This window comes from Capricornis sumatraensis, chromosome 6 (assembly GCF_032405125.1).
Source record: "Capricornis sumatraensis isolate serow.1 chromosome 6, serow.2, whole genome shotgun sequence".
Classification (NCBI taxonomy): domain Eukaryota; kingdom Metazoa; phylum Chordata; class Mammalia; order Artiodactyla; family Bovidae; genus Capricornis; species Capricornis sumatraensis.
Window position 1 is genome coordinate 99,955,874 of NC_091074.1, and position 24,912 is coordinate 99,980,785.

At 38.2% G+C, this 24,912-nt stretch overlaps 1 protein-coding gene across 1 annotated transcript in view; it reads left to right on the top strand.

Moving 5' to 3' along the window:
• Window positions 1-7,456: 7,456 nt before the first annotated feature.
• The window catches only part of PLPPR1 (phospholipid phosphatase related 1), a 139,026-nt gene continuing 121,570 nt past the window's right edge, over window positions 7,457-24,912 (top strand). Inside the window, exon 1 of the mRNA XM_068974536.1 lies at window positions 7,457-7,519. Coding sequence (XP_068830637.1) covers window positions 7,457-7,519 — 63 coding nt within the window. The remainder of the gene's footprint in view (window positions 7,520-24,912) is intronic.

The window sequence follows — 24,912 nt, forward strand, 5'->3', positions numbered from 1 at the left end:
TTGGGTTGGTGGGAAAAGGAAGTATTCTTGGCCTTGTGTGAGCCCTGATGATAATTTCACTCGAATCCTTTTGAATGGTTTCCCTCCTGGCCTTAGCTAGTTTCTCCCGTGCTCATTAGTACTCTGCCAAAAATTCGCAGAGACCCCCCCAACCTTTTTGGCACCAGGGATAGATTTCATGGAAGACAGTTTTTCCACGGACTGGGGGTTGGAGGGTGTGGTTTCAAGATGCTTTAAACGCATTGCATTTATTGTGCACTTTATTACTGTTACATCAGCTCCACCTCCGATCCTGGAGGTTGGGGACCCTTCCGCCTAGGGGACCCTCAGCAGGGCAACCCAGCTCTCTCCGTGCAGAACTCTCCTCTCTGGCCCTCTGCCTTGTGAACTCCAGTCACTTGGGCCTCCCCACATTCCCAGTGCTGTCTGCTCAGCTCAGGGAGACCACAGGCCATTCTTCCGGGTTTTCTTCTCTGTGCCCTGGGCTAGAGACACTCTCCAGGCAGTAAGCAAGGGCAAGTGCGGGGCTTGCCTCTGTTTGTTCCCATCTTTCAGGGATCACTGCGCTTCATTGCCTCACAGCCAACGTCTTGAATACCATCGGCTCATTTATTTTGTCTCTATTTTTCAGTTATGCCAGGCATGAAATCCAGTCTTAGTTACTTTCGCTTGGCTGAAAGCAGAATCCCTCCAGGGCTATTTTAAGGTTGTTTAAGCTTGTTTTTGACACTCACTTTTTGAGACCTCATTCCATACAAAGATAAACACATAATGAATGATCTGACAGTACATCTTTATTTTGTGGCAAAATGAAAAGATTTTTATGACTTTTCTTTGGAAATTATTTTTCTGAATCACCAATTTGACAATTAAAGTTTCTTTGCAAAGGAATTTTTAGAATTAAGAATTTTGCCTATAAATCACTTTCAGATTGTTAACATTAAACTGAGTGATGAAATTGCAAGAATTTTACATTTTTAGGTATACGTGTACATATTCATTGGATTTTACAGAGCTTTGGTGCCTTTTTTGTTTATTGCTTATATATTCTCATGGACTGTAAAATAACTCGTCAGCCCTAGGAATTGGGCCTGAAGGTCTCAATGTATAAAACAGCCCTGCTTTCTTTAGAGGTTCAAAGTGGTAGTAATACCACTTATAATAGCTTTATGATCACTCCAATCATGGTCTCTGACATGAGATGCCCTTTGTTTCCCCCCAAATGCCAGTAAGACATCTCAGCAATTTCCATATTTCCCTCCGTTAGGTACTAAACAGCAATAGGTTTGTCCCCTTGTGATAAAATGTGGCCTTTATCCTTAGTGAAGCAAGTTCTTCATCAGCTCAAAAATTCAAATGTCCTAGGGCCTCTGCTTTCAATCCTTTAAAATTAATGGTTCTCCCCCCTGTCTGTCTCCATCCCCTGCTCCCTCCAACCTCGGAGGGGAATAACTGGCAATGTCTAGAGGCATTTTAAGTTGTTACAGTATTTGAGGAGGAGGGTTGCTACCATTGGCATCTTGTGGGTAGAGGCCAGGGATTTAACTAAATATCTAATGATGCTCAGGATAGCCCCTCACAACAAAGAATTATGAAGCCCACAATATCAACAGTGATGGGGTTGAGAAACACTGTCCTAAATCAGTGTGGCCTCAGAGTGCTGAATTCTTGGGGCTACTCATAAAAATACCTTTTTGGTGGCCTTGTTGTTACCTATTTGTTTTTTAGACTTCTGTTTTAGTGAACTCAGTTAATTCATATCATCCTAACTTGGAAGGGAATCACCATGGCATTTTGAGCATAATTAGCTTAAAATGTTCTGTATAAAAAGAGCAAGATCTAGCATCCCCAAAAATCATAGACTCTGGGCTGCTGAGAAGAACCTCAGGCTGTGACTTTGGCCACTGAAAATATTGGATTCACACCAAGTCTGGGCAGAAGGTCCACTGAGTCATGGGGACTCTTTCTCAAGGGCATTTTTGTTCCTTTCTGTTGATGCTTCATTTGACTGGTCAACTGGAGCTAACTTTGCATAACATAGAAATCAGTGAGGTTTACCCTCATCTATCTATGATTGTGCTCCATCCATATCCATTCTGAGTCTCACTGAAACAGATTCTTTATAATCAGCCATTATTTGTGCATTTGTCCTGGAATGACTAAGAATTGTTACACTTCTCATGAGCTAAAGGGAGTTACATGGAAAATCCAGTGGAAACACATGAGATGTCATTGACTCCTTTATTGGACAGGTCTGATTTATAATGTACTTACTGCCTAGAAATGAAGAGCTCTCAGTTAATTAGTAGGAAACAGTAGTCTGTCAATATTCTCTTTTTTCCCCATGCTCCTATCTGATATAGAAATGGACCAACCTTGTATTTTTTATCCTTGAGGTATTCTAACTTCTGAGTTTGTGCATAAAATTCTACATGTACATAAACAAATTTTGGTAACACCTTGAATGTTTTCATACATTAGAGCTGGTGGTGTTTTTATCTTCGCAAACATATGTTAAGTCAACTTATATCTTTGGAGCCTTAGCTTTTGCTATTCCCGTTAGCTAAAAATACTTCACTTTTCCTCTTCTGATAGGGGAGAAGCTACCTTCATTTTAAACAACTTAAGTAGCCTTCTCCTCTAAGAAACTTTTCCTTAACTTTCTCCCAATGAGGACTAGCTCATTACTTTTGTGGACTCTAAGCAATTTTGCCTTTGTGGACCCCTTTCTCTATTAAAATTAAAATTTATATTTTACAGTTGAATTAGTATAAAACTGTTTTTAATAATATGTTAAATATTTTTTTTACCTAACCTAAACATTTATTATTTTAAAAGAAATTAAAATATTTTCATTTACTTCTAGTTGTGCCTAATGGGATACCAGGCCTGAGTTAGGGACTCACAAATAAACAAATGGTGCTATTCTGATGTTTTGAAACCTTGGGCACAAAAAGACTCAAATTCATGAGAACACAGCAGGGCTGGGCTACATGAGAACTTTGGTCCCTGCCGTTGCGGTACTCCTTTAAAAAGACTTCTAACAACTTCTTCTGAAAGGATGGAGTAAGATGTACTTTCCCCATTCCTCCCACTAAATCAACCAAAAATCTTGAATGTTACATGTAAACAGACAAAGATCAGAGGAAGGAATGGTGGACTGGTAGAGGCTTCACATAAGAACCAGCACAATATTGAGTTCCCAGGATTTCTTTTTGCCTCGTATCTCAGACTGGATATCAGAGAAGCTAGCAAACTGGGATACTGATACTCTCAGATGAAACAGTCCCAAGAAAAGCTGCTGCTTTTCTAGCCAAAGCACTGGGAAAAGGGCAGCCTAGCAGTGCAGAAAACTTTTAAAAAATAACCCTTTGACTCTATCCAAAACCACTGAAAAAATCTGCAGTCCTACATCTGTCTCTATCAGCAAAGGCTATGTAGAGACCCTAGACTTCTGCCCTTGCCAGGCTATAAGGAGACTCCTCCAAACTTCTGCTGGGGTTATATCAGACAAGGCCAAGTAGGGAGCCAAGACTTTAATTCATGCTGGCCAGTAACAAGTAGGCCCCCACCCCTGTTCCAGTGTCAGGGGAGAACATGGGAGGAGCCTAGACTTCAACCCCCATCAGGCAGTAATGAGCCCCTACTTCCTCCTCACTGGAGTGGTATCAGAGTGGGCCTAGTGGAGATTCAGTTTTACCATTACACAGCATTAGCAAAGCCACAGTGTCAGTGGAGGCCATGTGGGGAGCAATAAAGAGGTACCTAACCCCTCCCAGCCCTGGTGGGATCAGTGGGCCTCACTGAGGAGCCTGAACTCTCCTGTTGCCTAGTGAAAGGGGCCACTCACCAACAAGCTATCACAGGGGGCCAGGTTGAGGACCTGGACTTCGACATTCCCTGTATCTACTGGAGGAGTGTCAGAGGAGGTATGAAAAGACATAAGCTTTCAACAGGATCTTTAGTCTTATAATGTAACAACCCAAGGTCAATAAAAAATCACTCTGCATACCAAGAATCAAGAAAATGGCAAACTTAATAAGAACAGATCATTAACAGACACCTAAAACAAGATGATATAGAATTGTCTGACAAAAATTTAAGTGGCCATCATAAAAATACTTTAATATGATTTTGGAGAATGGCATTCTATCATGTATACTATCATGTAAGAATTGAATCGCCAGTCCATGTCTGACGCAGGATACAGCATGCTTGGGGTTGGTGCATGGGGATGACCCACTGAGATGTTATGGGGAGGGAGGTGGGAGGGGGGTTCATGTTTGGGAACACATGTAAGAATTAAAGATTTTAAAATTAAAAAAATAATAATAATAATAAAGAATGTACCATGGCAATATAAAAATAGAGGAGAAATGAGATTTAACATCTTTTTAGCTTCAAATAATTTGTTACTTCAAAAAGAAATAACAAAGTTCTGGCTTGTTAGAAACTTGGAAGTCAAAAAAAATAATAATAATAATTGTAGACATGCTTGAAACAAATGAAAAAATAGTCTCAGCAAAGAAAGAGTTTCAGCAAAGGAATGGAAAATAGAAAAATCAAATGGAAATTTTAGGATTAAGAAATATAACAACTAAAATAAACTCAGTGGATGGACTTGGCTCACCATGTGGGGATGATGGAGGAAAGAATCAGTGAACTTGAGAACAGAATAAGAGAAAATACCCCATCTGAACAACAGAGAAAAAATAAGACTGGGGTGGGGATGGGGTAATAAGAGTCTCATGGACATGAAGGATGGACTGCAACAAAAGATCTAATATTCATGTCACTGGAGTCCCAGAAGGAGATGAGAGTGGGTTAAAAAAGTATTCCGGGAATAATGGCTGAAAATTTCCCCAGACTTGGGAAAAACCTAAACTGATAGATTTAAGTATTAAGAAATCTCTAAGCAGGATAAACCTAAAGGAATCCATACCAAGGCACATTAATATTCAGAAGACAAAATATATCACTTGTTATTTACAAAATGAAAGCCACGATGAGATATTATCCCACACCCGCTAGAATGACAATGAGAAATGAAAATAAACACAAGATGTTCTTAGCATCACTGGATAATGATAATATTGGATACAACCTAATGTTGGATACAGCAATAATTAGAAAAAGCCTACATTTCCACCAGTTGGTAAAGGCTCTATACCCATACAATGGAATAGATTCAGTAATAAAAAGGAAAAATTAGTGATATGTGCATTATGACATGAATAAACTTCAAAGACATGCTTTTGTTTTGTACAAGAATCCAGATCAAGAGACCACATATTATATGATTCTATTTATTTGAAATATTCAGAAAAAGCTAATCTGTAGAGACAGAGAGCAGATTAGTGACTAGCTGGGCTGGAGAGGGGTAAGTGCGGCGATGATGGGAATGAGAATTCTTTGGGGGTGAAGGAAAAAGTGCTAAAATTGTTTTGTGTTCATCATTGTACAACTTGGTAAATTTACTAAAATATCATTGAATTGTACACTTGAAATGGGTGAATTGTATGTGAAAGAAACCTCATTATAGTTACTAATTAAGTATAATACACATGCATAGATACCTATGTGTGTGTATATATTTAGTCTTCATACATGTATAAAAAGCTAGGTTGTGTTTTGAACCAGAAGAGTAAAGAGAAAGGTGAATTTTGTGTGATATCCCAAAGCTTGTGTTGTATTCTCCGTTTTATTGCTATTTTTAATGAGTTGTATGGAGAGGCCATCTAAAATACTGGGTGTGTCTGATGCCTTTGTTTTTCTGGTGCCCCTACCTACTTCAAGGTGATTAAAAACTTAATTTACAAAAAAAGAAAAAAAAAACTTAATTTACTTTTCAGATATAAGGCACTGTATTTAGTTGATGCTAACAGTAGGACTCATCTAAATCATAAATACTAACATATCACAACATTATTAATTGGCTATACTCCAATATAAAATTGAAAAAAATCATAAATACTGATAAATGAACTCTAAGATACTTGGGTTAAGTAAGGGTAAAATGAAACCAATACATGGTTGCCAAATCAACTCAAATGTGTTCTATTTATGAGTTTCTTTCTAATTGTAAAAAAATATTATTTATTCCTAATTATGAAGTAGAATGGTGAAATAAAAGATATACCATGAATATTTTATAACAGATAATAGCTAATTTTAATAGAAAAATTTAAGCTGCCTAAAAATTAAATAATTTAAGCACCGTGATTGATGTGGACTTAATATCACACATAATGTTAAATTTGATCAGAGAACGTTTTAGTCAACAATTGAAAGCTGGTTTTTCATAAAGAGAAAGAAATGTTTTTTAAAGTTTTATCTTGGAAAAAAATAAGAATGGGCATAAAGACAGAGTTAAGTTAAAAAACATTAATTCATGGCCTTTAAGAAAAAATGCAGTCAGCCAGGTGCATGGGCCAGCAGTCCCTGTACTACTTTTCTTGCCGCAGTCCATAAGAACTACGGGAAGTCTGACACAGAAACAGAACAAACAAAAAATAATTCTCAGGAGCAGCTACCTGAAACGTATAAGTATTGCTTTGAATAGAGAGTGAAAGGTTTAGTGGGAAATTCTTTTTATTGGCCCATGGAAGTTTCAGAAAAGCCTGGAATCTCTATTTTGTTGTTGTTATTAAGAAGAACCAAAATTAACTGATCTTCTAATACACAACTATTTTCAGTTCAAAGCAGGACAGAAGAGTTCTAACAAATATTTAAAATAACCTGCTGTTGCCCAGCTACACCATTCTTATAGGAGAATGTTTATGGTGTCAGTGTTTTGTGTTTAGAACACACACACACACACACACACACACACACACACACACACACGTGGCTGAGGGAACCCAGTGAGAGGGATCAGTGATGTATTAATCCATACTGAATAGCACTATAGTCAAGGGAGCAAAGGCAAAGAGTGGTCAAGAAAGGAAGTCAGGGATTAGTGCCTCAGTCCTAAATGTCAGCTCCAAAAGAAGAGGCAAAGGCAAAAATGAACAAATCCTTAGACTGCAAACTGCAAGGATCAGGCACAGAAGAGATTCACGCAGAATGGAGGGTAACAAATGTGCTGTAGCAAAAATTGCATTGGTGGCATGAGCACAATCTACTGGGTTCAGGCACTGTGCAGCACCAGGCAATTAAAATTCTCTTCACTATATCTGTGTGCACAGGGCCTCCCTGCTTGGTCATTTAGGCTCAGAGACTGTTTATGGTTAGTAAACCTTCGTCTCTTTTCTCTGGATTTATAATTAATCTGATTTGACTGTGCTATAGATCAGTATTTTGCCTTGTTTGTACACAGCTTGCTTATCTAAAGGGCAGCTGATATTTTTATGTGCATACCTAAGGGACTTCTAAACATATGGTTCTTATACCATGCCATCTATTTCTATTTCAGCCTGGAAAGTTTTAGACGGTACAGCCTTGCTACATGTAAGAAATGGCTGTAGGAAACAACACTCAACGAAGTTATTCCATCATCCCGTGTTTTATATTTGTAGAGGTAGGTGTATTTATTTACCTTTACAGAAAAACTGGAATTGTAGCAGTTTTATGCTGAGAACTTGGATTATTTTATAGAATTATTTAATCTTATGATGGATAATGAAATTTTTATAGCAGAAACATTGGTAAAGAATAAGTTATGCAATATGTTTCTTAAATAGGAAGCCATAGAACAAGAAGATTCATCTATGGGTCCAAAATAATTGTGCCTTACTAGATTTCTTTTATTTTCAGTGGTGATTTGAATATATTATTAATTATGAATGCAACATTTTGATTAAATTGTTTCTTTAAAAAATCAATACCATATTTCAAGAATTCAATAAATAAGGTTTATAGATGATGTTAATGACCTTTGGCCTTGGATCCAATATAAAGAAGAAAATTTCTTAGAGTTAACTATCTTCACTGGGCATTTTTTTTACTGGGATGTTGAGAACTTATATAGTGTGCAATTTTGAGGGTTTTAAATGATTTTGTTGAGATGCCCCAACTTTGGGCCAGCAAACAATTTCTCCAGCATCTTTTGGTTAAACCTCTTGGCATCCTTTCCCCACTGTACCTCCCTTTCCTTAATGTTTGCTATAGAAGAGACAAAGACATGAAAATTTTAGGTAATTTGGAAAATGATGAAAAAAAGCTACTTCAGGTTTTCACAACATAAGGTATTGATTGGCCAGAGCTGATATTATTTTTGCCTTCTTCAAGAGAAAGGGCATCTAACACATTGGTTTTTATCCAGAAAATTGTGTTTAAAATATGATGATGTGAAGAGCTGAAAAGTAAATGTCCTGAGTTTCCTTTCTGGTAACAGCTTGTATAGTTTCTCCATCCTAAGGATTGGCTGTAGCATGTTCTTACATAATTAGGCAGGGGACCTTTTTGGCTTTGAGTATGGGAGGAATATGCATGTTGATCCGTTTTATCACCTGTATTACTTGAGTTAAACCATTACTGATGCTAGCAAAAATATACTATCAGTGCATGTGTTGTTTAAGCATAACCTATGAATCAATGGAATGTTTGTGTTTGGTTTTTTTTTTAAATCTTCTAGCTCTTGAAATAACTGTAGCTGTCTATATAGTCAGTTGGATGATTTTGATAATATTATCTGGGGCAAATAATAATGTTTGGCTGATCCTCAAGTTTCACTTTATAGATATCCCTTGGTAGTGTAGATGGGCAAATATTACTTGATGATTTATTTTCTGGTGATATCTGTGAACCTATTTGTATTGCAAAACTAGGTGGAAATAGAGATTACATTGGGACAGAAGTGTTGATACAAATTAAGATACTCAGACTCAAGCTATATCTTTGAAAGGGTAAACAAAGAACTCATCTTTAAACACAAGCATATATTCTTAATACTCCTAACTTGCCATACAAGGTCAAGAATAACTCCTTTCAGACAATATATTATATCTATTGTGGGTTCTACTTACTGTTGTTCATATTGAAATTGTGATGAATAAAAAGGAGTCCTTTCTGCCACTGATCATGGGAAAAAGATAGAAGTGTTTGAAACTATGTTTTTCAGTGTTAAAACCCTGACTCTTTTGGCACAACAAAAATAAAATTTTAAAGTGATCTTGCCTGGAGAATCCCAGGGACGGGAGAGCGTGGTGGGCTGCCGTCTATGGGGTCACACAGAGTCGGACACCACTGAAGCGACTTAGCAGCAGCAGCAAAAGAGATTTAGAATAAGTCATCTGTCATCATCCTTATCCTCCTGGTTCACTTTAGTTCAGTTGCTCAGTCGTGTCCGACTCTTTGCAACCCCGTGAACCGCAGTACACCAGGCCTCCCTGTCCATCACCAACTCCCAGAGTCCACCCAAACCCATGTCCATCCTCCTGGTAGCAGTTTTATTTTAAATTTTCTTAAAAGTTAAACAGGAACCAAACCTTAAAGTAAGCGGCTGAATTTATTGGCTGGAAGCTCTGTGTCTAAAGATTGTCAGGCCTCCAGTCTGTGAATGATGAGCTTGACAAGTAGAGCAAACCACAGAAGACATCAATTAATCTTTCTATGCCTTAACCTGACACAAACACAAATATAAGTCTAAAGATCTTGGAAAGGAAAGATAGTTTATTCTTTATCTTGCTGTATTATTGTTCTTACGTTGCACAGAAGTTTAAGACATATCAGTGACTTCTCTGAAACAAGGAGGAGAAAGAAAAAGAGGACATGAAGTATCAATAGAATAAAGTAGAAAATGAAGGGAAAGAGGTGGAAGTGGCTTTCACGATTCTCCTGTATTTCATTCAGTAAACGCTTTTTGTTTTAAATACCCCATGTTTCTTGCTGCACTAATTATGATAACCAAGGTATAGAAACAACCTCAGTGTCTGACAATAGATTAATGGATAATGCAGTTGTGGTTTGTAGATATATGTGTGTGTGGTATATGTGTGTGTATATATATATATATATATACATATATATTCGCCCAATGGAGTATTATTGAGCCATCAAAAAGAATTAAGATACTGTCATTTGTGACAGCATATATGGCTCTCAAGGGCATTATGCTAAGTGAAACCAGTCAAATACAAATACTTTATGATTGTTGAATCTAAATATGTGGGATACATATGTGGAATCTAAAAGGGAAAATAAAAGCTCATAAATACAGAGCAGATTTGTGGTTTCCAGATGTGGGGGCACAGTGAGGAGGACAGAAATGGGTGGAGGGAGTCAAAATGTTAAAAATAATTAAATAAGTTTCTTCTGAGATTGGGCAACAAAATTTTGAGTAAGATCCAATGGGAACAAAAGAAATGAAATAAAAGAAATTACTTATTGTTTACCTACATTATTCCAGGCATTACAATAGGGATATCAGAAAACTTGATCAAAAGTATAACTTGGTAAAAATGTCAACAGGATCAATAAGTATCTTTCCACTGTTGTTTTTTAATTATGAAGTAATTCAAACAGGGAAAATAATATAGCAGGCATCACTGTACCTACCATCAAGACCAAATCTTAAAATTTGCTACATATGCTTCAGATATCTTTTTCATGGAATGTAAAATATTCCAGATATGGCTGAAGTCCTACTGTTCTAGACACAGAAGTAACTACAGTTGACCCTAAACATTGTGGATTTGGACTGTACAATTCCACTTATATGCAGATGGTTTTCAATAGTAAATTCTACAGTACTAAGAGCGCATGGTTGATTGAATCTGTGGATGTGGAGGAACCTTGGATATGGAGGACTGACTGTAAATTATACATGGATTAACCCCTGTATTGCTCAAGGGTCAGTTGTTTGTATGTGAATTTAGAGGCTTTATTCTCCTGGATAATTCTTATACATATTTTCATATTTTCCCTACATGTCCACATATTCATAAATTAAATTTTAGGGAGAGTTTAGGGAAATGATTATATTGAACCTACCTTTTGCAACTTAACTTTTCATTCAACATTATGTTTCTGAGTTTATTCAGATTGGCAAGTCACTCTTTAAATTATTACCTTTCATCCCATTATGTGAATATATATCAATACCTACTGAAGGATGGTTTGGTTAATTCTTTCTTATTTTCTTAATGCTTTATACCCTTACAGCTTTTTACTTTTTTTGCAGAAATTATCCTTATTTCTATCTCTGTATGCAGGTGTACAAGTGCTTTCCTTGGATTGACACCTAGCAGTGGAATGACGAGAGATAATTACATTTTCCCATTTTGTTTCTTCATTACAGAAACAATATTGGTATTTTTCTACCAGTTTTCTTGAAAAAACTTTGCTAAAGTTTATTATTAGTTTTACTTGTGTCTGTATATTTCTTACAATTTTTTTAGACAGTGATACCACCTGAAGGTATTGAGGCCAGGCTCCCTGCATTGGGAGTGTGGAGTCCTAGCCACTGGACCACCAGGGATGTCCCGGAACTTACTGATGTTTAATCCTCCAGTATGTTGAATCTGCTGTCTCTGGCTCATAGTGGATTGTTTCTTTATAATTATTTTTAGCTCATTTTTGGCAGAGCTAAAATTCTTCTTCTATATAATTCATGTGGGCCTTAGGTTTTAAGAGTATTTCTTTTGAAAGATTTTATATGCATGTTTCTCTTGGGTTTATGTTTCGATAGTCATTAGTCAAATTTTCATAATTCCACAGTATTATTAATCAAAGTTCGTCTTCCTGTAGTTTCCCTTTGCCAGCAGGTGGATTTACACAGAACACTGTCTCTGAAGTGTCAAAAGCAAGCTTTCAGGAATTCTGGCTTTCACACAGGAGTCTCAGTTCCAACTCAGGTCCTTAGAACGTCTTATCCTCATGGGCATTAAAACCCAAACCTTGTTACTAAGACTGCCATGTACCCCTTTCTCTATTCCCGTTTAGGTTCACTGTGTCGTCAGTTTACTCAGTTACCACTCCTGCTTTTCAGTACCCTTTTGGATTCAGCTCATCTATGAATTAAAAAGAAAGAAATAGGCTGACCATCATTTGTAGATGTTTGTGGAAGAATCTTTGCATGACTTTTTTGTTCCATGAATGCATTCACTCATTCAGCATTCATATTTTTAGTACTTATTTTTCTTCCCCAAGTCCTTATGTGTTTTGCCCTTTTTTTGCATACTTGACATACTAACTGGGTTTCTGAAACTTGTATCTCATCAAGGTTTTTTGCAGCTCTGTGGTTATTGGGCCATGTTTAACATGTGTAGGGGATGGAGGGTAGGGAGGGGAGACACACAGAGCTCTCATGTGTATTTTCTTGGTGATTTTAACTCTATGAACATAAAATTTTATTTGTGGTAGTTGGTGAGGAGAATAGATGCCAACCAGCCTCTAAAATTCAAACTTCCTGATATAGTAGGAGCTTGTTTGAGACGCACCCAGAAGGCTGAAACAGTGGCAGAGAGGCTGACAAAGCAGCATGCAGCAGGAACTATCTCATGGTGGTAACATATCAGGAGAGCATTGCTTTAGGTAATCTTTCAATGTCACAAACCAAAATGAAGGGTTAAGATATCACTGGAGAGAGAGCACAGTTTGTAGATTAGGAGAGTATCTAGAGAAAGTAATGGGCTGAAAGGAGAGAATTAACAGTGGGAGGACAGCGGAATAGATTAAGAAGTATGATATGCAGTGGCCAACGCAGGTAGTGCCAGAAACCAGGCCTTGAATGTTAGAAATTCAGAAAAACGTCTCAAGTACATCTTCCAGCTAATCCTTAAAATGGACCTTTCCATGCTGGCTAAAGCCTGTTAAGTGGAAAGCCCTTGACAAGAAATTAATGACTTGATTGACCAGAATCCAAACTCTTCTGTCACTAATGAGAGGGAACTTCAGAATCACGAAAATTCGAATATGGTCCACAGTGATCCTTCTGGCCAGCTTTCGGCTCTTTGCTGATCTTGTTCTAGTAGTGCAAGTAGTAGAGTGAATGCTGAACTAGACAAAAGCTTAGAAAAGTCAGAGGCAGCAGGGAGAGCAGCAGCAGTCTACCAGCCATAACAGGAGGACACGGGGGACACCTACTTCCCATCCTCAATTTTATTCCTTGAACTCAATAATATTCATTTTTGGTGAGGATAAATGTACAACAAAGTAGCTCCCAAAAAGTGATCAAAATAATCAGAGATTCTTTGTGACTTTTATTCTTAGTCCCTGTCTCTTTCTCCCTCTGCCTTCCCTACCTCCCTCTCTGCCTTATTAGTCTATTTCCGATCCCCTTTTCTCTGTCATTTTAGCAATACCGCTCATGCTTGAGGATCTAAAATGGAGACTCTCTCTGAGGGGAAAACACACTCAAATTTTTGACTGAAGTATTATTTTTCCCTAAAAATAAGAGCACAAGTTGTTTGAGATCACCCATGTCCCCCAAATCAATACCTAACTCTATTTTTGCAAATTACTAGGGCTGAAATACTCTTTTTGCAAATCTTTCCAGGTATCGGTGGACACCTCTCGAGACAGTTTCACTGCATGCTCTATAAACTTGTGAAAAATTCAGTCAAATCTCTTTCAAACATATTTGTGCTAACAGCAAAACTCTAAATGGAACTTAGCTTCCTTGGAAGACAATATTAAGTATCAGGAGTTGGACATAATGAATGTAATCATTGCTTCATATGTACAAACGTGACAGTTTTATCATTTTGATGGTTGCTTGTACTTGCAGTTGTTATTGCCTTTTCTTGACAACTCATTTTTCTCAGCTGGAACCTACTAGGTGATTGTCATAAATCCCAGACTGAAGATAAATACTCTTATGAAGTTCTACAAGAACTTGATTCTGAGTGTCTTTCTCCAGGGCCAGAAGTTAAGGAATTTCCCCTTGTCATTTCTGGACAATGAGTGCCATTTCAATGTCTCACTTGTTTCATGTCCCTCCGATTTTAAAGGAAGGATTGCTTGGCTTTGCTTTCTGCTGTTTACTTGCAGGTGCAAAGATTTAGCAGCTGTGATTGCCTTGTTTCTGAGTCTTCAATTGCATTTATATTTAAGTCACATTGAGAGCTTTTTCTCCATAAAAAAAATCGAACTACTGGTTCTTATAAGGAGAAAGTATCAAAACTTATCCTCATACAGAGTGAAGTAGAACAAGAAAATAACTTGATGTCAGAAGTGAGTTTGAGTCCTGGCTCTGCCATTTACTGCTTCTATAAACTTGGGTTCCTTCTTTGGCCCTCAGTTGCTTCATCTTTGAAGTGGAAATAAAAATAACTTCTTCCTGAACACTTTTGAGAAATGAGGTAATGCATCTGAAAGTGCTTGTCAAATAATAAGTGGTTAAAAAGTGTTAGCACAAAAATAATTTAAAATAATAAGTTCTACCCACTATAAAGCAGAAAAAACAGCAAAGATGAAAAATAAAACTAACCAAACACACACATACACAAACACTAAAACCCTGACAATTAGGGAGGAAGTCTGGCAGTTTAATCCCCAAATATGCAACATCGCTGGGTTTAGGGGTATAATGTTTTTAGAATATATTGAGATGTTATTGGATGTGGTGTTTTAAAAGTAATGAACAATCCGTGGTCTTTTTAACAACTGCAGTGATAAATGCATATTATAAACTATTTTCCCATGCTTTTCCTTATTTAATCATTATTTTGACTAGTGTTTGCAGTACTGGGGTAAAAGGACAATGCCAATCTTTAGGTATCTATTTTTCATAGCATCAAAATACCAATACCAATTTTAAAAATTAAATATGGTTACCATCACCCTTTATTCTTGTCATCAGATGCCCTTCTCAATGAATGAAGTCTCCTCTATTCTTCAGCATTGAGTCTCTCCAAGGTGAATATTTTGGGATCAAGGTCCCAATTAAATCTTCATGAGGGGGAAATAAGTTAGGAATAAAAAAAAATGAATCTGGCTCCAGAGGATAAAAGATTGAGAGGAAGAAATACACTTCTGGGGAAAATCAGATGTTTGGACTCCAAGACCAACTAGGAGCTGGGCCTGGGAACCTCCCAGCCCCTTCTTTCTCTGACCCCCTTACCATACCCTCCTCCTGTTTTCCTTACTGGTCTACTCCTCCTCCCACCCACCCTTTCAAACTAATGAAAAGCCCAATCTAACTCCAGGGGAGGGGGAGTTATAAATCTCCAAGAAATATAAGAAAAGATGAGCAGACTCACTGGTAATCTAAAAGTGATCATGATGATAACTATACCATGAAGGAATTTTGAATAGAGCAGAGATGGGGTCAGAATGAGAGCAGCTTTGCTCTTGTCAACATTTTAATGAAATATATAACTCTCTGCATGCACCTCATGATGTAAGTTAGTCAGATTTCAGATTTTTTGAAAATCCCCTAATGTGTTGTACTGTTGTGCTCAGTTGCTAAATTTTGTCAGACTGTGTGCAGCTCCATGGACTGTAGCCCACCGAGCTCCTCTGTCCATGGGATTTTCCAGGCAGGAATACTGGAGTGGGGTGCCATTGCCTTCTCCAGGGGATCTTCCTGACTCAAAGTTCAAACCCTCATCTTCTGCATCTCCTGCATTGGCAGGCCGCTTCTTTACCACTGAGCCACCTGGGAAGCCCATTATACCACTAAATATATCATATTTGACATTTGCATGGTGTTCTGTTATAAAACTGGAGTCCTGAAAAACATCAATAGGAAAATATTGACTGTTTTCAATAGAAGTATGTCTTTTAAAATTTCAAAATGAAGAAACTGAGATACAGAGACATTAACTGGCTTACTCAAGGCCACAGAGACAATAGGTGTTAAACTTGGGATTTTAATTCATCACACCTTCATATCTTACGTTCTTGCCACTGCATATATGTAGGCATGATAATCACTGGCTTCCTGGTCACATGGTAGGAGGGAACTTTCTCCTCCAGAGAAAATAACTTAGGGTAAGGAAGTCCTTTCAGAGGCCAGAATCCAAACATAGAAATGCTGAAGTGTGAATTTCCCTTTCTACAAGCTTCTGTGCTTTAAGAGCTTAAGGAGTGTTATGTTTGCTGCTGCTGCTAAGTCACTTCAGTCATGTCCGACTCTGTGCGACCCCATAGACGGCAGCCCACCAGGCTCCCCCGTCCCTGGGATTCTCCAGGCAAGAACATTGGAGTGGGTTGCCATTTCCTTCTCCAATGCAGGAAAGTGAAAAGTGAAAGTGAAGTCGCTCAGTCGTGTCCGACTCTTCGCAACCCCACGGACTGCAGCCTACCAGGCTCCTCTGTCCATGGGATTTTCCAGGCAAGGGTACTGGACTGAGGTGCCATCGCCTTCTCTGATTGTTATGTTTAAATCCAGGTAAGATAGTATATTCAAAAGCAGAGACATTACTTTGCCGACCAAGGTCTGTCTAGTCAAGGCTGTGGTTTTTCCTGTGGTCATGTATGGATGTGAGAGTTGGACTGTGAAGAAGGCTGAGCGTCAAAGAATTGATGCTTTTGAACCATGGTGTTGGAGAAGACTCTTGAGAGTCCCTTGGACTGCAAGGAGATCCAACCAGTCCATTCTGAAGGAGATCAGCCCTGGGATTTCTTTGGAAGGACTGATGCTAAAGCTGAAACTCCAGTACTTTGGCCACCTCATATGAAGAGTTGACTCATTGGGGAAGACTCAGATGCTGGGAGGACTTGGGGGCAGGAGGAGAAGGGAATTGGGGGTGAGGATGAGATGGCTGGATGGCATCACTGACTCGATGAATGTGAGTGAACTCCGGGAGTTGGTGATGGACAGGGAGGCCTGGCGTGCTGCAATTCATGGGGTCGCAAAGAGTCGGACACGACTGAGCGACTGAACTGAACTGAACTGAAATCTTAACTATCTAGAACTCTTTCAAAGTAGGGCATTTAAAAAAATTTGTTATTGGATTATAGTTGATTTAAAATTTTGCATTACTTCCTGTAGTACAGCAAAGTGCCATTCAGTTGTGATTACTGCAACTTTGTAAGTGCCATTCAGTCCTGTAACTTTGTAGCATAGTCTAAAGTTAGGGAGCCTGACTGCTCCAGCTCCATTTTGTTTTTCAGGATTGCTTTGACTATTCCGGGTGTTTTTATTTATTTTTTTTGATTCCATACAAATTGTGAAATTTTCTGTCCTAAGTCTGTGAAAAATGTCATTGGCAATTTGAAAGAAATTACGTTGAATCTGCGGGTTGCTTTGGGTAGTAAAGTCATTTTCCAATCCAAGAGCATGGTATATACATTTGTTGGTGTTGTCTTTGATTTCTTTCATCAGTTGCTTATAGTTTTTTGTATACAGGTCTTTTGCCTCATTAAGTAGGTTTATTCCTAAATATTTTATTCTTCTTGTTGCAGTGGAACATGAGTTTATTTCCTTAATTTTTCTTTCTGATATTTTGTCATTTAGTGTATAGGAATGCAAGAGATTTCTATGTATCAAATTTGTATCCTGCAATATTACTAAATTCATTGATGAGCTATAGTAGTTTTTTGGTTAGCATCTTTAGGATTTTCTGTGTATTTTATTACGTCATCTACAAGCAGTGACAGTTTTACTTCTTTTTTTCAAGTTTGGATTTATTTTTTTCTTCTTTGATTGCTGTGACTAGGACTTCCAAAACTATGTTGAATAAAAGTGGCAAGAGTGAACATCCTTTCTTTTCCCGGCTCTTAGAGGAAATGTTTTCAGTTTTTCACTATTGAGTATGATGTTTGCTGTGGATTTGTTATATATGGTCCTTATTATATTGAGGTAAATTCCATATATGCACACTTTCTGGAGAGTTTTATTATAAATTAGTGTCAAGTTTTGTCAAAAGCTTTTTCTGCATCTATCAAGATGATCATCTAGGTTTTGTTTTTCAGTTTGTTAATATGACATATCACATTAATTGCTTTGAATAAATGAAAGAATTCTTGCATCCCTGAGATAAATGTCACTTGATCACAGTGTATGATCCTTTTAATGTGTTGTATTCAGTTTGCTAGTATTTTGTTGAGGATTTTTGTGTCTGTGTTCATCAGTGATACTGGCCTGTAATTTTCTGTTTTGTGATATATTTGTCTGATTTTTGTATCAGAGTGATGGTGGCCTTATAGAATGAGCTTGGGAGTGTTCTTCCTCTGAAATTTTTTGGAAGAGTTTCAGAAGGGTAGGCATTAACTCTTCTTTAAATGTTTGATAGAATTCACCTGTGAAGTCACCATTTCCTGCACTTTTATTGGAAATTTTCCATCACAGTTTCAATTTCAGTACTTGTGTTTGGTCTGTTCATATTTTCTATTTCTTCCTGGTTCAGTGTTAGAAGGTTATACCTTTCTAAGAATTTGTCCATTTCTTCTAGGTTGTCCCTTTTATTGGTGTGCAGTCACTTATAAAAGTCTCTTATTCTTTGAATTTCTGTGGTGTCAGTTGTAAGTCCGCCTTTTTCGTTTCTAATTTTATTGACTTGAGTCCTCTCTCTTTTTCTTAATGAGTCTGGCTAAAGATTTATCAATTTCGTTTATCTTCACGAAGAACTAGCTTTTAGTTTCATTGATCTTTGCTATTATTTTCTTCATCTCTGTTTCATTTCTTTCTGCTCTGATCTTTGACTTCTTTCCCCCTACTCACTTTGGGTTTTGTTTGTTCCTCTTTCTCTAGTTGCTTTAGGTGTAAGGTTATGTTGTTTATTTGGGATTTTTGTAGTAAGATTGTGCTGCTATAAATTTCCTCTTAGAACTGCTTTTGCTGTGTCCCATAAGCTTCGGATCATTATGTTTTCATTGTTATTTGCCTCTAGATATTTTTTTATTTCCTCTTTGATTTCTTCAGTGATCCATTGGTTGTTTAGTAATATATTATTTAGCCTCCATGTGTTTCTGCTTTTTACAGTTTTTTCCTGTAATTTATTTCTAATCTCATAGTGTGTGGTCAGAAAAGCTGTTTGCTATGATTTCAGTTTTCTTAAATTTACTGAGACTTGGTTTGTGGACCAAGATGTGATCTATCCCGGGGAATTTTTCATGTACACTCGAGCAGAAAGTGTTTTCTGCTGCTTTTGGATAAAATGCCCTATAACTATCAATTCAGTCTATCAAGTCTAATGTGTCATTTAAGGCTTGTGTTTCCTTATTATATTCTGTCTGGATGATCTGTCCGTTGGTGTGAGTGGAGTATTAAAGTCCCCCACTAAAAAAAAATAAAATAAATAAAATAAAATAAAGTCCCCCACTAATATTGTGTTACTGTTGATTTCCCCTTTTATGACTGTTAGCATTTGCCTTATGTATTGAGGTGCTCCTATGTTGGGAGCATATAGATTTATAATTGTTATGTCTTCTTGGATTGATCCCTTGATCATTATGTAGTGTCTTTCCTTGTCTGTCTCTTATACCAGTCTTTATTTTAAAATCTATTTTGTCTGATTTGAATACTGATACTCTAGCTTTCTTTTGGTTTCCATTTACATGGAATATCTTTATTCTATCCCTTCACAAAGTAGGGCATTTTATTTGGAGGTTTAAGTCAGCAGATAATAATCAGAAAACCCTTTGACTTTAATAACTGCTGTTAAATAATTTTCTTTTAAACTTGTGTTTCGAATGATCAGAAGCAATGATTACTCACAATGATTACTCTACATAATAGAAAATAATATCTTTCAAGTACTCAGCTATATAAAACCTTAAATTTTGGCATTATGTGGTTCAGATTTAAAATAATAATAAGACATCGCTGATGCAGTTGAAGCTCCCATGTACTCTTCCTTTACAGGATCCCATTTTCTTTGTCTCTCCAGAGGCAACCACTAAGCTGAATTTGTTGGATATAGTTTTCCAAGCTTTGAACACTTTTATAATATGTGTTCACTTTGTGCCTTAGTAAGTTAGAAAGGCTGAACAATTATATTTCTTTTTTAATGTTAAATTACTTGATCATGAGTTGTGTTTACATGCTCTTCTATTATAGGTGTAGATATTTAGGAGATTGAACCAAACACATAATGTCCATGGCTTTATATGATAGGTTGGCATTTAAAAATAATCCCAGCTAAAACTGACTCTAACAGTCAGTGTGGGATAGGTTTTGGCACAATGACAGACAGTTATTGTAGTTAACACACAAGCTGATTTCTCACACTGCAGATTCTTTGTGGTTGGTGGGAAGGTTCTGCCCATCCCAGTCACTGAGACCTTTCCTGTTGGAGGCATCCGCTCAACACGTTTCCATGATCACTTTGGCAAACCAGAGCAAACATGGACATTCACAACACAGACTCCAAAGCTTCACATATATAGTTAATATCCTTCAAGCTTCTTATATGTAGTGAATATTGGTCACTTCCACCCACATTTCAGCAGCCCAAGCAACAAAACTGTGGCCATGCCCAAGTTTAAACAGGGTGGGGAAGTACATCCTATAAATGTATCTAAGAGAGAGAGATGCTTTGTAGCCTAAATGACCACCACAGTGCCCTTGTGATTTCTTCCTTCCCACTAAAATTATGTTCCAAATTGTTCAGGTAATAAGCTTTACTTAGCCACGTTCTATTTAATAGTGACATTTGCCTGTGTTTGCTGAGTTCTTTCGCCACGTGATTTATGCAGTTGATGTGACTGATAGGGACAGTCCCCTGTCACTGGTGTGTTTAAGTAGAGACCGATTTGCCAAGCAGTGGGAGACTGAGGAGAAGACTTCAGTACCACACTGTGCGGTGCTTAGTCGCTCAGTCATGTCTGACTTTCTGCAACCCCAGGGACTATAGCCGCTGGGCTCCTCTGTCCACAGGGATTCCCCAGGCAAGAATACTTGAGTGGGTTGCCATGCCCTCCTCCAGGGCATCTTCCCAACCCAGGGATCAAACCCAGGTCTCCCACATTGCAGGCGGATTCTTTACCATCTGAGCCACCAGGGAAGCCCAAGAATACTGGAGGGATAGCCTATCCCTCTTCCCGACACAGGAATCAAACCAGGGTCTCCTGCATTACAGGTGGATTCTTTACCAGCTGAGCTACCAGGGAAGCCCCTCAACACCAAACTAGTGACTCTTATTCCCTTATGACCCTGAGTCCCTGTCCTAGTGAGAACCATCTACATGCAAGTACCATTTCCCAGGTTTTGCCCAAAATGCTTTCCTTAATTCATCCACCTACTTTGTGGCCACTTTATTCCCATATGGTATACCATGCGGTAACATGTTCCTTACCAGCTTCGCTGATAATTGACATAGCACCTTAAACCAAGCATCCTTAGTAACGTTGAATGAATGCACCAATACTCTGATCCTCATTGAATTTTATATTCTGCCTCTATAGGTCACGAGCCCAATCAAGCCAAAATAATAGCAGAGTCTGAATTAACATGTTACATTTTTTAAGAACTATAAAAAGTATCTTGTCCTACTGCAGTGTATTATTTTGCACAAGGTACAGGTGAATTCATTCTTTACTTTGCGATGCCTTTTTTCTTTTATAAAATCCTTTAAATATAATTTGAAGCAGTCTAAGCTGTTGTTGAGATGTGTGGCTGGCCAAACTCTTTGCATTTCTCTTGAATCCTAATTCTGATTATATCAAGACTAATTTTTAAGCCAATACAATGTTACGATAATTTATTCTAAAAACAAAACAAAACCGCTTGAATTTGAATCTATTTCACAGCATATAAAAGTCTAATTTATAGGAATGCTAAAATAGCAATCTGTAGGGAGAGGCAGCTTGGCACTGTGTCCCAAGATCTTCAAGACTTTGTATTCCCCTTTTTACCCCAAAAGCACAATCTGCTTTATTTTTTTAATTGAAGCATAGTTGATTTGCAGTGTTGTGTTAATTTCCACTGCAGAGCAAAGTGATTCAGTTGCACCTATATACATTCCATTATGGTTTATCACAGAATATTGAATATATTATAGTTCCCTGTGTTATACAGTAGGACCTTGTATATCCATTCTATATATGTTAATTTGCATCTGCTAACCTCAAACTCCCACTCTATGCCTTTCCCACCTCTCCTCCTACTTGGCAATCACAAATCTGTTCTCACTGTCTATTGCTCACACATGATCACAGAGGATTCTGGCAGCTCCCTAATCTTCCCTGGTTAAGCCTGGAATTGATACCCAGGCTCGTGAAGCAGTCTCTGGGCTCTTGTTACCCAGAGAATCAGAGAATTTTGTTGATCAGCTCCAGCCATACATATCTATTTTCTCAAGCAAATAAGCCACATAAAGGTGCCTCAGCCCTGTCACTGCCGGCTTTGCTGTCATGGGGAATGCTAAAAATCTCAGCCACGGGTGGGTGCAGGTGTTAGTCACTCAGTCATGTCCAACTCTTTGCAACCCCATGGACTGTAGCCCTCTAGGCTCTTCTGTCCTTGAATGGGTAGCCATTCCATTCTCTGGGGAATCTTCCCAACCCAGCGTTTGAACCCGGGTCTCCTGCATTGCTGAGAGAGGGCATCAGAGGGCAGACAGACTGAAACCACAATCACAGGAAACTAGTCAATCTGATCACATGGACCACAGCCTTGTCTAACTCAGTGAAACTAAGCCATGGTGTGGGGCCACCCAAGACGGATGGGTCATGGTGGAGAGGTCTGACAGAATGTGGTCCACTGGAGAAGGGAATGGCAAACCACTTCCATATTCTTGTCTTGAGAACACCATGAACAGTATGAAAAGGCAAAAAGATAGGATACTGAAAGAAGAACTCCCCAGATTGGTAGGGACCCAATATGCTACTCAGTGGAGAAATAACTCCTCATTTGAAAAAACCCTGATGCTGGGAAAGATTGAGGGCAGCAGGAGAAGGGGACAATAGAGGATAAGATGGTTGGATGGCATCACCCACTCAATGGACATGAGTTTGGGTAAACTCCAGGAGTTGGTGATGGACAGGGAGGCCTGGCATGCTGTGGTTCAAGGGGTCGCAAAGAGTCAGACACAACTGAGCAACTGAACTGAACTGAACTCTTGCATTGCAGGCAGATTCTTTACCATCTGAGATACCTTGGTCTCTGTGGAGGATAGAAAAGAAATTCTGTTCCCAACTCAGTGTCTCATTTCATCACCAGAGCATCAGGAGGCTCTGATGTGTCTTTACAACCTTCTGTTCACAGGACTCAGATGTGAATCTGTGTACTCATGGAAGAACCAATGCCTAAAACAGATACATTTGTCTCCTCTATTTGCATTTATCCTTCCCCCTTTTCCATGCAAATTAGTTCCAAAAATAACATTTTGTAGGCCATCAGCTGCATTAACTTCTCAGACATGCTGGATGTGTTCTGGTCGTGGCAGTAGATATGGTAGCCTACCAGCCAGATAACCTCTCCATTCAAATTCTGCAGCACAGATGTAAAATGTGATGCCATTTTGGAAATATGGATATGTACCTATATAACTGGACTTCCCTGGTGGCTCAGATGGTAAAGCGTCTGTCTACAATGTGGGAGACCTAGGTTCGATCCCTGGGTCGGGAAGATCCCCTGGAGAAGGAAATGGCAATCCACTCCAGTACTATAGCCTGGAAAATCCCATGGACAGAGGAGCCTGGTAGGCTACAGCCCACGGGGTCGCAAAGAGTCGGACACGACTGAGTGACTTTACCTTACCTTACCTATATAACTAGAAAGAAAAGTATGTGCAAAAGCCAGTGTTTGCCTCTGGATATTGGTATTAAAAGTACATTTTTTTGGCATAGAACTTAATTACTTTTTCTATCATGAAAAAGTAACTTCCTTTTAAGAGTACACTAAGTCACTGATGGGTGTAGTATAAAATATGAAAATACTGTTGTTTAAAGGTAGAACCCAGCTGCTACTTCTGTAGCTTGAAAACTCCTTCACAAAAAATCTGAAGTCTCATTCACTTCTCAATATAGAATTAATTGAAACAATAGTGAAGGTTACTGTTTCTAACACTGGATTTTTTTTTTTTACAATACATACTATGTGTTTATCACTAATACAAATGTTGGGAGTATCAATGTAAATATTTATAATTGTGCTTCAATTGTCAGTTTTGTTTAGAAAAACATATTTAAGAAAATATTTGAGTGCTTTGGATTCTTCTCTGCTTATAGATTGGTATATTAGATTGTTCATTATATAAGAGAATAATTGTTCTTATTTTTAGTTTTAAAACTACTCTTTTTTCTACGCATATTTGTGCAACTGTATTTTTACTCAACTGGCAGCTCTGGCCCGAGTGCCTACAATGGTTGTCTCCTTTGTGCCTGTAAGGTGAGTGGAGTAAAGAATCTTTGTCCTACTCCCACCCCTAGACACTTACCAGCATCAAAAACTTCTCTCCCCACAGTTAAGAATAAAGGCTCTTAGTGCTAAATGGGGCCCTAGATCATTGTGCAGATCTCTCTTGTTTCAGATAAAATAATTGAGATTCAGAGAGGTTTAGTGACTTATCAGAACTCACATAGCTGATTATTAACCGAGCTGGCAATCAAAAGCTGTAACTGTTGACCCAGTCGTAATCAATAGCAAACAAAATTAATTGTTCATAGCCAAATAAGTTTAAAAGCAGAAATATGAAAAGCATTTCCAAATATGTACATCAAGAACAACTGTATAATATATAATGTGTTGTATCTCAGTCTACTTAATGTAATATTAGGAGAAGCCTTCCAAAGTGTTAGATCCCAAGGCCTACGGAGATTCCGTAACAGCTCTGACTCACCTTCTGAAGGGGCCAGGGAGGCATCCTAGAGGAAGTTCATTTAGAGCAGTACTTGAGGACTAGAGAGTCTTCACTCAAGTGAAGGAGGAGGAGGAGTCTTCCAGGACAGAGAGACAGCATGGCATGGGCCAAGAACTAAGGATCTACAGAGAACTTGAAAAGCTGAAAGAGTGTTTAGTAAGGCTAGAGCTTAGAGGGTAGATAGGAATTAGTGACAGAGAAGAGGCCAGGTGATGAATTGCCTTACAGGCCATAGTAAGCAATGTATTCAGCCTCAAGGCTTTGGGAAATCAGGATGCTC